This window comes from Bacillus rossius, chromosome 5, assembly GCF_032445375.1.
Source record: "Bacillus rossius redtenbacheri isolate Brsri chromosome 5, Brsri_v3, whole genome shotgun sequence".
NCBI classification, from domain to species: Eukaryota; Metazoa; Arthropoda; class Insecta; order Phasmatodea; family Bacillidae; genus Bacillus; species Bacillus rossius.
This window is the reverse complement of record NC_086333.1, coordinates 66,746,129-66,759,222: the sequence shown is the minus strand read 5'-3', so window position 1 is coordinate 66,759,222 and position 13,094 is coordinate 66,746,129. Positions and strand designations below refer to the sequence as shown.

General features: G+C 35.6%; 2 protein-coding genes across 3 annotated transcripts; both read left to right on the top strand.

Annotated features, from left to right (window-relative positions):
- Positions 1-1,380: 1,380 nt before the first annotated feature.
- On the top strand, positions 1,381-12,973 carry LOC134531940 (GPALPP motifs-containing protein 1). Of its 2 annotated transcripts, none has more exons than XM_063367998.1 (6): positions 1,381-1,473; positions 3,657-3,867; positions 6,350-6,603; positions 7,447-7,629; positions 8,428-8,577; positions 12,510-12,973. In XM_063367998.1, exons 1-6 carry the CDS (start codon positions 1,438-1,440, stop codon positions 12,666-12,668), a joined length of 993 nt encoding a protein of 330 aa, XP_063224068.1. In that variant the 5' UTR covers positions 1,381-1,437; the 3' UTR covers positions 12,669-12,973. The 2 variants fall into 2 exon arrangements, with proteins under 2 accessions (XP_063224068.1, XP_063224070.1); XM_063368000.1 differs by lacking the exon at positions 1,381-1,473 and adding an exon at positions 2,731-3,468.
- LOC134531939 (phosphatidate cytidylyltransferase, mitochondrial) lies at positions 1,619-2,641 on the top strand. The gene has a single exon (XM_063367997.1). It carries the CDS (start codon positions 1,619-1,621, stop codon positions 2,639-2,641), a length of 1,023 nt encoding a protein of 340 aa, XP_063224067.1.
- Positions 12,974-13,094: the final 121 nt, after the last annotated feature.

Sequence of the window (13,094 nt, the reverse complement as noted above, 5' to 3'; positions counted from 1 at the left end):
TTCCAGGCACAAAATGCTTCATCTGCTCTAGTAAGTCTGTCAAGGTGGCCCATTTTCCAACAAGTACCCTAATTTTGCCCATCTACAATACACCCTCTTCAAATATACTTACACCCCACTTTATCTGCCCTACCCCATATTTTAATAGGTTTGTTTGACTCGAGGTGTCTCGTGCTCCTTGGGAGTTGAAAGAGTTGGGAGCAAGTTGACCTGAGGGCAAAAAGAGTCGGTAACTTTTAATACACGAAGAAAACGCTATTTGTTGTTAAACAATGATGGCGGAAAATATAGCAGACATCGTGAGAAATTTGTTTGGAAATGAAGATTCATATGAAGATGAAGTTGTTATTGATTTACCATATATTGGACTACAAATTATGAGAGAGCTTGATGAAGGTAAAAATATATAAATATTGCTTTTTCACTTTAAACCGCTTGTGGTATGCATAAGCTAACCTGTACTAGGAAACGATTGCAAATCTTGTGATTTTTAAATAAAGGACGCCAAATAAGTTATATTGAAATGTTTTTCCGCTTCAATGTCGTCATCTAATTAAAATATTACCGTCATCACCAAATGTAGCTTTATAACATATTGACTCCATCGTCAAAGTCGCGCCAAAACAACCAGCAGACGACTTGCCCTCGCAACTCTTCCTCGAGAGGAGGAGCATCGAGAGCATGACCTGAGTGACCTGAGAGCAACTTGCCCCCGCGAGTAAAACGACCATCCGCCATACTGCTTCCGGAAAAGGGCGCCCCGAGAGTTGACAGGTCAAAAAGAGACCTCGAGTCAAACAAACCTACTTTCTTCCTCTTTTCCTTATTTACTCGCCGCCCCATTTCAACCTCTACCACCAGTCTAAGATCCCCTCCACCCTACTGCTGAAAACTGCCTCCACTGGTCTTATCAGTACCACATGTTACCTTAGAAGTCATATCTCCTTTCCATCTAGTTTAACTCCTATTCCCTACACTTTAACCATATTTTTTCTGAACTCTTATATCAATCGATCTCCTAACCTTCCAAACAAATAACTTTATCTTCCTAACGATACTGAAAACGTGAAAACCACCGCACACGTGCCAATATATACTTCACGCACATTAAATAAGTCAGACAAGTCTATAACACTTACTATTACAGATCACAGTTCGGAGCCTGGGGTAATCCATTTCCCACCTCTGGGATTTTATGTGGTAAATTGTGTATTAGACTACCAGATTTTCAAACGTATATTGCCATACCGATTATCGACGAAGATAAATACAAGTTCCGCTTCTTGAAAAGTGATGGGATCGCTAAAAATGTCTAGTTATTTACACATTTATAACACGCAAACGACTTCCTTCAACAACCACCGCTGCCATTTATAATGTTTTTCTTGTGTGGCTAAGATATTTTACTCATTCTTTTCACTGTAACTGTGTAGTTCTATGGTGGTCTTCTGCTTGTTTACATGTTTTACACGGGTATGTATGTTTATAATGGTGGTTGTGTGTTTGTAAAAGTATTGCCTTTATGTGAAATATCTAACCATATTTAGTGTAAAATATTGTTTGTTTATCAGTTGAATGTTTCTTTTATCATTTCGTAATTTGGAAATTTGTACCGAAAATGATATCAACAAAGGGATTATCTGGTGTCCAAAGTTTGTATAGCAGAATAGTTGAATTGTTTCCCCAAAAATTTACATTCTGTTTTGCTTACGGTTCTGGCGTGTTCAAACAGTTAGGTTCAAGTGACCAATCGAAAAACGTGATTGATATAATTTTTTCAGTAGATAATCCAAGCGAGTGGCATCGAGAAAATATTGCAAAGAACCGCAAACACTACTCGTTACTCGGTTGGTTCGGACACGAGGCCGTCGCGAAATACCAGGAAAACTGGGGAGCTAAAGTTTATTTCAACACACTAGTGCCGATAGAAAAAGAGAATGCTGTAATTAAGTACGGAGTCATATCACATTCAGCTCTTGTTACAGATCTTTTGGATTGGAATGATTTATATTTAGCTGGTAGGCTTCATAAACCTGTTGAAATTATCAGGAATGCTAGTTATTCTGAACTTCGCTCAGCCTTGCAGCAGAATTTACATAGTGTTGTCCATGCTGCCTTGTTACTACTACCCGATGCTTTCACCGAAAAGAAATTTTATGAGACCATTGCAGGTATATCATATTTTGGTGACTTTCGCATGATTTTCGGCGAAGACAAAAACAAAATCGAGAATATAGTCCTGCCTCAGATCAAGGCATTCTGGGATCTTTATGCGCCTGTGCTAAATTCTATGAGCGACTATGTCGATGTACATCATTCGGACGATGGCCATCAGATGTGTTACCAGAACTTCAGTCCTACTGCTCGACACTACCATCTCAACCAGCTACCCAGGACTCCCCAGAGGGCAGTAGTACGTGCGTGGAACAAGGGTAGTGTGAAATACAGACAAGACACAGAAGATGCTCTCCATTCTATGGCATTTGATCCAGACTGTGGTAAAATGTTGGATAGTTGCATCAGAGACATAGTTTGGTCATCAAGCATAACTCAGAGCTTGAAAGGCATTCTTACAGCAGGGTTATTGAAATCAGTGAAATACAGTGCTAAAAAAGTGTTGAAGATGTACAAATCTCTGTAACACAGTTGATTGTAGTAATGTGGTTTATACTCAGTGGACCTACTTAATTTTCAGGTTTTAGTTTTTCTCTTCTGAATATATGCATGGAGTTATTGCTGCATTTGAGTCTGGTATAGCATTAAAATCAACTAAATACTTAAAATTTGAGTCCTCTAAAACACTGTAAGAGTTAAGTGTGAACTCATACACAAACATGTTATCTATGCCTTTATTTTCTTTGCTTTTATTGAAGCATCCGATACATTTTTTGATATTCTACTGACGACTTCACGAAGACAGTGGACAAGTCACATGATACACTACAGCATTATAGCTTACATACATAGTTACTATTGGCGGAATTGGAGGGGAAAGAATTCCACTCTGCAGTGAGACAAAAGAGTGTAGAAATAGTTAGAAGAATTGAAGTTAATCAATAGTGACCCCACACTTAATGAATGTTGTGGAATTCCTCTCAAAAAAAATAAAGTTTTGGGTTTGTGTGTTTAGGCTTTTACACTTTGTTTATTCCCATTTAGAATATTACCTCGACAATCTTTCGTAAGTAAAGAGCAACGAAAAATTATTACACCAGAACATCAGTTCAATGTAACAAGGGTAGTATCGTGGTACGTAGGTGTAACATAAACTCTATGGAGAAACACTGTTGATGAAGCATGGGGAAAGGTCGAAAGCAGTCTAAAACTATAAAAGTTATAAAACATAAATAAAAAAATCAAAGAAGTACCTAACATAAACTATGGAGAAATACTGTTGATGAAGCATGGGGAAAAGTCGAAAGCAGTCTAAAACTATAAAAGTTATAAAAAATCAGAGGAGGAGTGTCAGTAAGTATGCACATTACTAACAACATGATTATGATAAATATTAATTAATTTTAGTAATAAAAGCAGTGTATTAAAGCAAGTATTTGTAATGAATGGCTCTAACTGTGATGTGTGTACCAGAACAGAGCTGCATGTGTGACGATGGTAATGTGACGAGAGTGAAGGTGAGCTTACTGGGCGTGCCGCAGAGCGCCATGGGAGACTTCATCGGCCCGGCTCTGCCCCTGCACTTGCGCCAGCAAGGGGCCGAGGCGGACCGGGGGGACGACAGCCCGGCGTCGCGGGTCCCCGGGCCCACGCTGCCGCCCCACCTGTCGTCCGGCAGCGGCAACAGCTCCGAGAGGACGGAGACCACCGAATGCGGCGGGTCTAGCTCCAATGATAACGATGCGGATCTAGGTAAACTTCCCCGGCTCCCGCGTTCCCCGTCACGGTCCCCGCTTAGCTGGCCCGATGTTTTCAAAACTACGGTGTACGCAGCAACGTCTTGGTATCTCGGCAAAAGTCAGTCGCCAGCAAGTTAGGCATCATGGCGAACTGATGCCTGTGATTTGTACAGCTTGCTTAAAAACATGGTGTGAGGTTTACTTTCCATCTTTGTTGCATAGAGCAATATAAAGCCATATCTCGTACGGTATCATGCCTCAAACATAAACATTGTTGTCAAATATAATTGCAGACAATTTGTCAGTGTGAAGGGGAGCAAGTAGTAATAATTCCAAAGACTTGCACGCTTTTCGCACCCATGATGTTACGCTGTCTGTTGGAAATATTTGTGGCAGAGCGACTAATGCAAGGGAGGTATCAAGTTTAAATTTTATAAATAGTTCTTAAAGTAAGTAATGATGAAAAAACAAAAAAAAAAATATTATCAACATGGCAGGTCAGACCAAGCCTTAAGGAGCTTGCAAGGAATTTCTTTATCATTTTGTGACAAAACAGTATCAGTAATTTTTCCTTCTATGGAGCATCTTGATGTCTTAAAACAGCATGTATTTTAATCATAAATTTGTGTGCTGTTAGTGATTGACTGATCTGTACCCGAATTTACGCAAATTAGTAAACATAAGGGATACAAACAACTGTGTATTAATTTGAAGCGGAATCAAATATCTATAGTTTTTAGTCTGATAATAATCAATAATTAAAAATGTATTATTATAAGGTTGATGAAACAATTTTTTTTTAAATTTTTCCAGACTACCAGTTTAGGTACATAGTGTTGATGGAAATGATAACAGTCAAAACTGTATATTGTGCAGGAAACCATGTTATAATTAGGGGCAATATTATATGGTGAATTGTGATAAAACTAAAATAACCCCGCAAAACATCTCAATACATCATACAACAACAAAATGCAAGTTAATACACCATTTAGCACCTATTTTAACTATGAACATAAAATCAATTAGCCCTTTTACGAAAATTAACTCAAATTACAAAAACTTAATGTTTTATCATGTTAAAATTGTTGAATGTAATATAATTGATATGAATTTTGTACTGAAATTGATTAGAGAAAAATATTATATATATTAGGTTGTTTGAAATTGAATGTCTTCCATTAGTAACACATGTTTAAATTTATGATGGCACATGTTTCAAACAATTAAAAATTTCAGATTATTTATATTTTTCTGAGTATAGTTCTTTTCTAGACATGCTTATTACTAATGATTTTACTGTGTAATGCATCAGATGTCTATCAGAGGGAGTCTATTTTGGTAAAATAAGTATTAAAAAATGATTAAACAATTTTTCAGAAACTAGTTTATTTTTTTTATATTATTCTCTTAACGGTTTTAGCTTTCTGACATAAAAATCAGTACATTAGGGAATAGAGAGCTATTTCCCATTTTGTTTGAGTATGCTTATTAGTTATTATATATAAACTAGTGTATGTCCCCAGATGCTAATAATCACACTGTAATTTTATTCTTTAATTATCATATCATGTAGTAAAAAATATATCATGTATCTTGAAATAGTTATTGATTGTGATAGAATAAATAAATTAGATTATGTATGTGGTACACAGTGGTATTGTTAGAAGTGGATTTTGGTAGAAATGTGAGCTCACCTTATATTGGTTGCACTTGGTTGTAAAAAAAAGTAGTATTAATGTTATATCTCTAGCTCTCGTCACTGTAGCGAAATAAAATATATACCAGTTTTTAAGTCTAAACATAAGCTTTTACACACAGAAAGGTTTCATCAAAATCGGTCCAGTGGTTTTTGTGTGATACTTGAACAAACACACAGACAAATATTCAATAATATTATAGAACTTAATTTAAAAATTTATATATATATATATATATATATATATATATATATATATATATATATATATATATATATTTATTTATTTATTTATTAACTGCTTGGTTTTTGCTAACAAGGGATAAATACATTTGCATTTTCGTTGTATTAATTAATTAATTAATTTATTTTATCAATTTGTTACATGCCTACTGAAACAAAATGAATAACATTGAGGACAATACTATAATAACACATACACAAGACAACACAGCAAGCAACTAACAGATAAACAAGAACAAAGTTTCATAATTATATAACAACAGTAATGATAATCCAGAACCTGATCAAAAAAAAAAATTAAATATGGTAGCGTCATTAACCTTAAACATATTCAATTTAAATTAAGATAAAAAAAAATTGTTTAATATTTAAAATATTTTTTTTTTGATAGAGAGACATAGCAACGTGTATATGAGTATATCAAAAATGATTCTCTGATGTGATGTAAATAATTTGTATGAATGTTCTATGGAAAGGTCCTTAAGGAAAGTCCTCAGTTTGGTTTACCAGGTAGGGACCGTGGTGTGCGTGTGGTGTGAGTGCGTTGTTTCAGACAGCGAGGAGGGCGACGCGGGCCTGTACGGCCCGGCCTTGCCCCCGGGGCTCGTCGCCGGGTCCAGGGACCGGGTGCTGGGCCCCGCGCTGCCGCAGGGCTTCAGGCGGGGCGGGGGCAGCAGCAGCGGCGACGACTCCAGCAGCAGCGACGAGGAGGTGGTGGGGCCCTTGCCCCCTTCCTCGGGCGGCGGCCGCGCCCACGAGGCGCTCGAGAGGCGGGCCCGGGCGCTCAAGAGGAAGTTCGACGGCCAGGTGAGCCCTGCTGAGGCAGTCCCGGTCTGGCTGTCGCGTTGCGTTTCAAACCTGTGCTTTCCCAGGCAACTGCTGGAATGGTGGATTCCATTGCAGTGACACTTTTTGTTGATTATTATACAAGTAGTGGCTCGATTAACCAAGTTCAACCTTGGATAAGCAAAATCTCAGACAACAAGAATACAACAAGAAATCTGTCATTGTTTCAGTTGGCACGTTGGTATCATTTGTTTTGGATTTTTTTTTTTTTTTTTTTTTTTTTTTTCAGATTTTCTTATTGACCATAATATAAGAACCTTTTTTAGTTAGTTATGCATGTGTGTTTCTTGATTTCAATACAACTATTTTTTTTAATTACAGTATATTAATTTTTCATTTTGTATTGCCTTAAAACTATATTGATGTTTGATCGTCCAGCACAATGGTTTGATCCAGCATGCTTGAGGTCCCGAAGGTGCCGACTGAAAGAATAACGTCCTCAAGTTGTTCATGCTCGCCAAGCACAGGGCTTCCACATCCTGGAAAGTCAGGGAATTTACTTGAAATCCTGGGAAAGTCATGAAAATATACCCCATTGGTGTTAATTTATGGGAAAATTTCATTCCCCCTTTCTGCCATCAACCAGACTGTAATTTTTTTTTTCCAGATGATGCTGCATTTTCGTAATTTTGTTCAGTAAAAATCACTTGTCATTTGTCATGAATATTTTGACTTTTGGTCGTGGAAAATTGAGGGAAATGTTATTGCAGATTTGTGAGCAGGAAGTTTCGTAAGTAGCCTTCACAGCACTGCGTGGTTCCTGGAGGGATGAGGCGGGGTGATAGTTGGCATCCCTGCTCCCAGGCGGACGGCGGCGAGCAGGACGGCCTGAAGCGGGAGTCCTGGATGCTGGAGCTGCCGCCCGACCGAGCCAAGGAGTTCGGTCTCGGGCCGAGGCAGTTCCGGCGGAGGGAGGCCCAGGAAGCCGGGGACCGATCCGTGTGGACAGACACTCCAGAAGACAAGATAAATAAAAAACCTTCACGGGTAAAAAATATATATATTTTTTAATGCTGGTGGGTCAAATATGTAAGGCCAAACCTACATTATCTTAAGGGGGTGTCAAAGTCAGTTCCATGATCCCAGACACTCTTGATCCTAAGGAATCTAAGGATCAAAGAATTGGATGACCAAGTGTCATAGCTTCAAAAACCAGCTACATGTATTTCCAACTGCATCTGAGCTGTTAACTTCAGAATGGTTTAGTAATGTATTTATGCATGTAATTGATATATGTAATTTATTGTTTTGATTTTGAACGTTGCAGGAAGTTTGCCACTTATACTATACTAAGTTACTAGAATTAAACTACACACCCCCTTTTTACACACAAAAAAAGCAAAGAATTTTTTTTACACAATGTCACTATCTTCACTGATTTGCTACTACCAACATTCTGTGACCATAATGCTTTCCTGATTATGTCATAAGTTTTTTAATTATTTTTTAAAACTAATATCCTGACAGTTTGATTGCTTATAATTGATAATTAAATATGGATTAATATTTTATGTTAGCTAGGGAAAATATTAAAATTGCAGAAAAGATAAAATGGCAAGTCCATTTTTTTCTCTACTAAAAACATTTTTGCTATAGTTTATGTATTATTCTGGAAATTCAAAAACCAAAACTTTGAAGGATCTAAATATTTAATATTACTATGGTTTCCTTTTCAGCCCCATACTTAATCTATTGTGTAATAATGTTAATTTTGATTCAAATTAGAGTGGGTTTTGCAGGAATAGATAAAATTCTTAGTGTGAATTTTTTTCTTTGTCACTGCAGAAAGATGAAACAGTGAGTGAGATGCAGAAAATAGCCATTAATGCTCGTGACACACAAATGGAAAAACTGGTAGAGAAACATGGCAAAGGCAGAGACAAAGAAAAGTCACTCTTAGAAAAACATCAAGATGAATTGAAAAAGAAGAAACAGGTAATTTAAAAAATTTTCTCAACTGTATGACAAATCACAGATTTATTTATTTGCTTTTACTTTAAGCTAACTTACTATTTTGTGTAATGTGTAGGGATGGGCCAGTCGAATCCTCGAATCCCACCGAATCTCTAGTATTCGAAAGATTCGAAATTTGAGGGAAAAGATTCGGGATTCGAGGAAAAATATTAATGTAAATGTAGTACTTTAAAAACTTAAATGCTTACAATTTACTTGGCCTGTTTACGTTTTCCTTGGAACACATCCTATTGAGGTACAGTAGAACCTCGTTAATACGTGATGGTCAGGACCGAGATAATCACAGATTACCGAATTTCACGGACTAGCGATTAAAAGCCCGGAAGGTATTGTCAAGCTTCTGACACCGGCGTGCAGCTGGGTTAAGGCCGTTCACGGTAAGGGCCGGCTGTCTTTGAATTAGTGTCTCGGCTTAAAAAAATACAGCACTGCCTAGCCATTAGTTCACGGTCATTTACAACAGCTGAAGAGAGATTCTGCTGACCTTGCACCCCCCCCTCCCCCTCGGACAGCCGAATGCCAGCCAGACACATCACTTGCCAGGCGCCAGGCACCAGCCCTGCGTTGGCGGGTGGAAACAAACAAAGGGAGGCGGGAAGCAGAAGTCAGGACATCCCCCTCAAGCTTAAAGAGTGACAAATGTGACAGCTGAAAGGGGGCGACTCAAAGGGTCGGTACAAACAGCGTTGCAGAGTTTGGCGGCCCACGCGATGGCTTGTAGTGTTTGCCGGCCGCCGGCCCGCGTGACGTTAATTTTAAGCGCTGACAATTTTTACTTCTTTTTTTTTCTTCTCTTTTAAATCGTCCCGAATTATCCAATTTCCAAATTAGCGCATAACGGATAAACGAGGTTCTACTGTATTGTACTTTTAATTCGTTATTATATAAAAAAAATTATGAAGCATGTACTGATTTGGAAAAACTTACTTTATATTCATGAACATGGATGAATTGTCGCTATATTGGCATTAAATATGGCATAAATCACATATGTATTCTCAGAATATGCTAAAAAATAAAATAAAGCACAATTAGGATCTAGACTAAATATGAATCTTGTTTTTTTTAAAAATATCTTTACAGAGAAATCTGTTACTTAGTAATACAACAATAATGCCGACTTTCATCACAAGTTACGGTCGCACATGTAGTAATAACAATGAAATAATGAATGACAAAAATTAATACATTATACAATTATTATTTTAATCGCAATTCAATTTTAAATATTCTGATACACATTCTATTTATGAATTTTTTTAAGACCAAGTTTGGTTTGTGTAGACTACCAACGTTAAATTTGTATTTTCTGAGAATTACATGATGGCCAACCAATGAATTTGTTAGCCAATAATTTTGAGCAACATAAAAAATAACTAATATTAATATAAAAAAATTTTAATGGGTAAACTAGAGAAAACACCCCGTCACTTTTAACTTTGGGTATATTAATCACTATGCTTTAGTGAGGCTTAATTTTAAAAGACGCTCGACAATATTTCTTATGGCCTAAAACCATTGAAGCCAAGATGGCGCCTTTCAGTTTCCATTAAATATTTCAGGAAAGCGTTTACCTTCATTTGGGACTTTAAACAAATGTCAAGTTGGTAAACAACAAAATATTGTTCCGTCGGATGTTGAATTTCGTTTTCCGATTTCCGTGGATACATGAATCACTGTACTCACAGATAATGCCTGAATGCCTTAAATCCACCAAGTCGGATTCTACAGCAATTGATGAAGTGACCAGATTCTTACGTGATCCTACAGTTAACCCAGAAATAAACATTCTCGAACACTGGAAAACTCAGTCTGCGTGTTCACCCAGGCTACATAAACTGTCCAAAAAATATTTATGTTCACCACCTGCGACAGTGTTCTCTGAACGTTTGTTCAGCACTGCAGGAAACATATGTGGCCAAAAACGGAATCGTCTTGATCCAGACCGTGTCAAAATCCTTGTTTTTTTAAATAAAAATTTAAATGGTTAAATAATTCTGCATAATGTTTAATTTTTTTCTCTTAACTTATAAATTATTTTATAACTAACCCTTGAGAACCTGATTTGGATTTGAGGGGTGGATTCGAGGTACTGTTTGGGATTCGGATTCGAGATTCGGATTCGAGATTCTGATTCGAGAAAAATGGGATTCGAACCATCACTAGTAATGTGTAACTAACAGATTGTATTTATAACTAAAGCCACATCATAATTTACATAATTTTTCAAGCTATAAAAAATAGTATGTCAAATTGTTGAATTTTCATTAAAAATGTTGTTATTAGAAGATCACAAGTGACCTAGTTAATATCTGAAGAAATGCATGGGTTCTAATTTGCAGTAGTAGTATTAAATGCTTGTATGCTGTGTAAGGCACATACTAGGGCATAAACAAATTTTAGTTCAAACTTAAGTAGTAACTTAAAATAATATATGCATCAACTTATTTCACTGCTTACTTAATGTTTGTAATGTTTCAGAATGTTAATCCATTTTTTTTCCCCTCCTCATTTTCTTGTCATTGCTGTAATTTAAAGGTTTTTCCAGAAGGCCTGTGTAAAGCTTCAACTTAGCTAATCATTTGAAGCTATTTTTAAAATTTGATTTGACTTTACCAGGAGATTTGCTATGAATTTTATTTGAAGCTTTAGTTGTGATGCAAAGCTTGTGAAACTTTGCATGTGTTGCAAAGTTAAAACTTTGGAAGCCTAAGATTTGTTCATGAAAATATTTACATTTAGTTATTATTTTTTTTGGATATGCTTTGCTTGAATAAAGTTAGTTACTTAAAAAATCAAAAGAAGGCACACTGTTTGCTTTTATGAATCCCCATATGTATTAATATTATGCTCGGTTGTCGTATAATTTTTATTGAATGATGTTTTATATAGGCTCCAATTGATTAATTGCTTAATCATTTTAAACATTACAAATGTTAAATAAATAAAAATTTTTTTTGTAATTCAACCCTTTATTTGATAAAATAAGTGTAAAACAGCTTCACCGAGAACAATATTAGCAATTTTATTAGACTTCGCAAATATTTTAAACATTAGATTTGATATTCGCTTTGCATCAAATAATTAGTATTTATACAGACCTATTTTCTAGTAAAGTTATTACAATATATACATTACTTGCAGTTTGTTTATTTTTTTTATTTTTTCATATATTGAAGTTACAGAAGTGTTAGTAATTATTATCACATACATGATGTTTTAGTGCTCAAAAATTATGTTTGATAAAAATCTGGTGAAAAAATTTATAACTAAGAAAATACCTTAATTAATCTATAAAAAAAACAAGACCTCTGACTAATTCAAATTGGTCTAGATTGCACATACATAAACACTTGAAGAAATTTTGATTGAATGTTGAAATATTATTTAAGTTACCAGAAGAAGAAAAAAGTTACTGTTGATGGTTCATTAAATAGTGTTGATTATCTTCAGGCATAGTCAAATTCCATTTTTGCATTGTTTTGGGTGTTGCTACATGGCATTTGTGAGGTGGAAAGTTCCTTCAACTATGTCACAGCGCAGCATTTCCCGACAATTCCTAATTCAATGCTTAGAAGAGTAAAAAAAATTTTGTATGTGGTCTTTTTTTTATAATAGGTCTGTGTGTACTGAAATAAAGAAAGTGTTGTTTAAAAATTTGTTGTTTACACTTAATGTCAAATTTAATCTTAATAGTAGTCATGGCAAATTTTTTATTTCTTACTAGCATCTATATAAAGTTACAAGAAAAAAATTTAATTTGAAATTCATGCCAATTTCAAGATATTTTTATATTCACTTTGCTTTGAAATAAAATGGTCAGCTTCACCCGTTGAGATGCGGATGGTGTTTTAGTACTGTACAGAGACTGTTAATAATTCTTCTTTTTGCAGAAAACTGATGATGAAGGAAAGCCAAAAGAGAGAAGGCCTTTTGATCGTAATGTTGACTTGCAAGCTAATCGTTTTGATGAAGCCCAGAAGAAGTCGATTTTCAAGAAGGCACAACTGCTAAACGACCGTTTCTCGAGAGGTGAAAGCAAGTTCTTATAAAGGATGTGGGTAGAATGACGTGGTTGAAGAGTATGCACTATACATAGGTATTTATCACATGTGTAAAGACTTATTAGATTATGTTTGTACCTAGGATAGCGACATCCTTGTTTACTGAAGGTATAATACCGAAAGATATATCATTTTTGATTTATTTCTTGAGACTCTGTCATAGACTTTTTTGTGACTCTTTGTTTTTTTGTAACAGGATAAATACTATATTTTTTTTAATTTCAAGCCATACACATTGAATGTGTTTATGACATGTATCTTCCAAAATTTAACTGAAAATAAATTTAATTTCAAAATATTGCATTTGATTTAAATTTAATGTAATTTCAAGCACAATTTTGCTGTGTCAATATGCATTTTTCTGTTGGATAAACATATGTATTGTATTTAATCCAGTGTGTAGGAAATACTTGA

Coding starts and splice junctions, on each gene's coding strand:
- LOC134531940 (XM_063367998.1), top strand. CDS start 1,438: ATGGTGGTCTTCTGCTTGTTTACATGTTTTACACGG. Junction 6,604..7,446: donor AGAGGAAGTTCGACGGCCAG/GTGAGCCCTGCT, acceptor CCCTGCTCCCAG/GCGGACGGCGGCGAGCAGGA. Junction 8,578..12,509: donor AATTGAAAAAGAAGAAACAG/GTAATTTAAAAA, acceptor TTCTTTTTGCAG/AAAACTGATGATGAAGGAAA.
- LOC134531939 (XM_063367997.1), top strand. CDS start 1,619: ATGATATCAACAAAGGGATTATCTGGTGTCCAAAGTTTGTATAGCAGA.